General features: G+C 43.5%; 1 protein-coding gene across 1 annotated transcript in view; it reads right to left on the reverse strand.

Moving 5' to 3' along the window:
• LOC107561310 (TSC22 domain family protein 1-like) overlaps positions 1-3,038 on the reverse strand; it is a 47,132-nt gene extending 44,094 nt beyond the window's left edge. Inside the window, exons 1-2 of the mRNA XM_016245729.1 lie at positions 2,937-3,038; positions 2,035-2,714 (exon numbers count right to left, since the gene is read on the reverse strand). Of these exons, the coding sequence (XP_016101215.1) occupies positions 2,035-2,714; positions 2,937-3,038 (782 nt within the window). The remainder of the gene's footprint in view (positions 1-2,034; positions 2,715-2,936) is intronic.
• Between the last annotated feature and the right edge of the window lie 1,006 nt (positions 3,039-4,044).

Here is a 4,044-nt window from a genome sequence, read left to right on the forward strand (position 1 = left end):
ACATAAACACACAAAAAACTCAAGTACATATGGAGGGAGGGGTTCGTGCAGACCAATCACAGCGCTTGCGGTCTGTGTAGAATTGACGCGCTGTTAGATTTTTTGGAGAGGTGCACGTCAGGCTACGGCGTACAGGCTATGCGTAAGCTACGGCGTAGGTCCGACGCAGAAGTATTAATCAGCCTTTAGGCTATTTTCACAATCCCTCCCCAACATGTAACTTGCGAGCAAGAGAGCAAATTTTAATAGTATTTCTGATTTAATGTTAAGAGTTTATAAACTGTTTAAGCTGTATGTTTATGATTAAATTGCTCGCGTCACTACAAAAGAACGTCCATGTTGTGCATTTTACTTCTTGCATTAACCATTATGAATTGACCTGGGGGGAAAATGGCTGCGTTTGTTTAAGTGATGGTGCTCTAATAGAAAAGAACCTACCATTGGAGAGCAAACACAAACTTCAAAATATAAACTGAATCTCGCCAAAAGACTGAAAACTATACCACTAATTTAGATATAGCGCCCTGGTATTGCAGGTATACTGAGGACTATCTAGCCGTCTCTGACAGTAAGTGCTGACCAACAATTTATAAGACCATCAAGTGAAATACAAGTGTGATATCCACCCTAATGAGGCTCTGAAGATTTGGGACGACTACCTTTTACTTTATGTCTGAAACATATAGATCTGAACAGAACAGTCTCTTTCTGATCTGCAATCTGACATTGTTATATAGTAAAGTCAGACAAATAGCTTTAAGTAAGATTATGACTAACACCTGAGAGAAACAAGCAGTGCCAAAATGATGTGCGCGCACGGTGACCAAACTGTCTGTTTCATTAAGGAGTGTCAGATTACAGAGCACTCCGTCATCCCTTGGACATCTGTTAGACGAGCTCTGTCAAGCACAGGTTTGAAGTGAATACTTGTTGAGTATTTGTGTCATGTCATATTTGTTGCATGCCTGGTTCTTCTGAACAGTTCAAGACAAATTCAAACATATGTCACAGTATTAGCACTATGTTTAACAGTATGTAAGCATTCGTATTTATGTTACATTCTTGGCCTTGCTGTGTGAAGTCTGTGAAAAACGGACTAGACCGAAGCTACAGTTTATGAGTCTTCAAAAAACTCAAAAATATTTTCTCACTTTATTGATAGTCTTTCCAAGTATGTTAAACAGCGGTTGTCTACCAAAAGATACTGCTATGTCTGCAACAAATAGAGACAACCTAAGAGTTTAAACAGGCACACTCCATTGATCTCTGTTGGCCTTAATAGAGTTACAGCTTGAAGCAAACATGTCACAAATGATAACCATTAAAAAAAAGCTCAATATAGAGTTGCAAAAATGCCTTTTTTTATTTCCATCTAAATACTTGTGTACCCCTTAAATGATGCCAATTCACTTTTAGCAGATATACAAATTTAAAACATTCAAACGTTTTCTTACTGCATGGACCAAAAATAATGTTGACTCACCCAGCATTCATTTTTTTTGTCCAATCTAATATTCTTTAATACGACAAAGTCCCCCATTAATACCACCTACTTCTCAACAGCAAGCCAAAAAACATTATATCATGTTTGTGGATGTGATGCAAACAAAAGGCTGCTGGCTCCTGCCCTAACTTCCTGTTTCAAAAGGAAATGACAACAGTAGAAAAACACTGCACTCTAAAGTGATTTCATGGGGTCTTTAAAGGCAGGCTTCAGAGAGCAAAGCATTTACATTTCTGTCTGTAATACAACAATAACAGTCTAGCAGTCTGCAGTTTTGTGTTACAGACAGGAAACACTTCTAGCCATGCTGTAGAAGCCTATAGGCCTTATTCTGTTACCCGCCTGCTGTGATATTTAATGCACACTACCATTTATGTTTATAGCAGTAGATTAAGCCATACCGCTGATGACCCACAGCCTGCATGTGTAATTTTTAATGAAGCTGTTCAAACAGTAATTACAAAAGCAAATGTACTGGAAACAGTAAATAGATAATGCACTAGGGGGGGAAAAAAGATACTGAAACTTACCCATCTTCTTCTCCATCCACAGGTAAGCTCTTCAGCAGGCTGGCTGAGGCAGTTAAGGCATTGACTCCACTGCTTCCCTCTGGACCACGGGAGGTGCCGGCCTGGGAGGCAACTTCACCACCGGCAGGCTTGGTTTGTGTGAGCAGAGTTGGGTGCTGTAACAGGAGCTGGGCATCCTCCTGCGGTCTGGGCATCGCAGAGGGCAGGGTGCTCACCGCATGCCCGGGCTCCTTCGAGCTGTTCTGGATCAAACTGGACTGAGGATCACTCTGAAGGTTAGGAGGCACGTTTGATGAGATCACAAACTGGGTGCCGCAGCCTTGACTGCCGATCTGTGAATGCTGCTCCATGGAGGGTTGAGAGGCGAGCTGCTGCCCCTGGGTCTGCTGTATGAGACTAGTGCCGGTGGACTGCACCAGCTGCGACACGACCTGGACCAACTGCGGGGCGGGTGTCTGTTGTGGAGGTGGTTGAGCAGCAGGGGGTTGCACAGTGCCCACGGGCTGCTGCGAAGCTGCAATCAGCTGACCGTTCCCCACCACTGGAGGGATGGAGGCAGTAAGGTGGGGAAGTGTTTGTGTTGACCCAGGTGGCACAGTGTTCACAATCTGCTTTGACTGAGGGAAGTCATGTGGCAGGCTGCCTCCTTGGCTTAAGGGGTTAACATGTGCCAATGCTACCTATATCCACACTTACAACGACACAGTCTCTCCCATCACAGTTCAAACTGCCAGGCGCATTTTCAATTGTTGTATCGCAGTCACCAGAGCACAAAATCACACGAAACAAAGTGCTTCAGCCGGCGTCAGATGACAGAGAGAAACCGAGCGACTCAGCGCTGTCCTGCTTTATTCCATCCCGTGCTTTCTTTTGTTTTAGTCCTGTGTTAGTCTCTCTCGCACTCTGCTCCTATTCACCAGCTGCCTCCTCCTTGTAATGTAGCCTGTGCTAGTGCTATCAGCCTGTGACGAGTCCCCGAAAGGAGGAGGAGAGCGCGATAACATGGCGACCGCGCATGGCAGTTCCCCTCCACAGCGGCCAGACATAAAGCCCAGCGAGTCTGGCGAGGATCGGCGGAGGGCGGGGCTTCCTAGAGACGGCCGGCTGGCGAAGAGTTCCGAGAACACACGAGCGCAGCCGAGTACAGCCAACTGTGTTGGTGAGGGATGTTTCTTATTATAGCCCTCGGTAACTGTGGCAGCAAACACTCAGAATAACATATTTTATCCGCCGTGGTTATTATTATGTGTCATTGAAGGAGGGAAGAGAAAGAAAGGGCACGGATTTCTAGGTCCCATTGGCTAACAAATTGGTTTATGAGAAAAGAAAAAAAAAATGTGTTTGGACATGAGATTTTATTGATGGCGAATTCGAGAATAAACAATTTAAACCTGTGAAAGATTTCGCAAATACCGGTATTTTAGGTTAGGTGCTATTGTGTTTTCCTCTATACAGGGCAGCTACATCAACAAGATGTAAACGGACCCTGTGACAACAATGGTGTCAACATAGTCCACAGATTTGTTCTGTCTTTTACAAAACAGCTAGTCTGAAAGAGGAGCCAGATATTTCCACAGACAGAAAAGAACAACCAAGCACATCTACACTGACACACACACACACACACACACACACACACACACACACTGTTGCTCACCTCTGTTTGGGGACTAAAGGACCAGGTGCAGCAGAATACATTGTGTTTACTATTCATGTGTTTTACTTTAAACCGGTATAATTTAATTCCACAATATGTGTTTTATTTCAGACACTGAAAGCTAAAATTACAACAAGGAATGTACCTCATGTGCGCTGATCCAACTATATTTAGCTGTCAGCTGTGACAGTGAGAATAGCATCTTTGTTGTGTGGAAGAAGATAAGTTGTCAAAAGTATGAACACCAAATATGTGTAACGTTCACGATTCGCCATCACGGCTTCTGGGTGAAATAGTGGTTTACTGACAACTTATAATTGGTAAACAATTAAATATATATATATATATATATA

The sequence above is a fragment of the Sinocyclocheilus grahami genome, unplaced genomic scaffold (assembly GCF_001515645.1).
Source record: "Sinocyclocheilus grahami isolate Dianchi unplaced genomic scaffold, SAMN03320097.WGS_v1.1 scaffold766.1, whole genome shotgun sequence".
Classification (NCBI taxonomy): domain Eukaryota; kingdom Metazoa; phylum Chordata; class Actinopteri; order Cypriniformes; family Cyprinidae; genus Sinocyclocheilus; species Sinocyclocheilus grahami.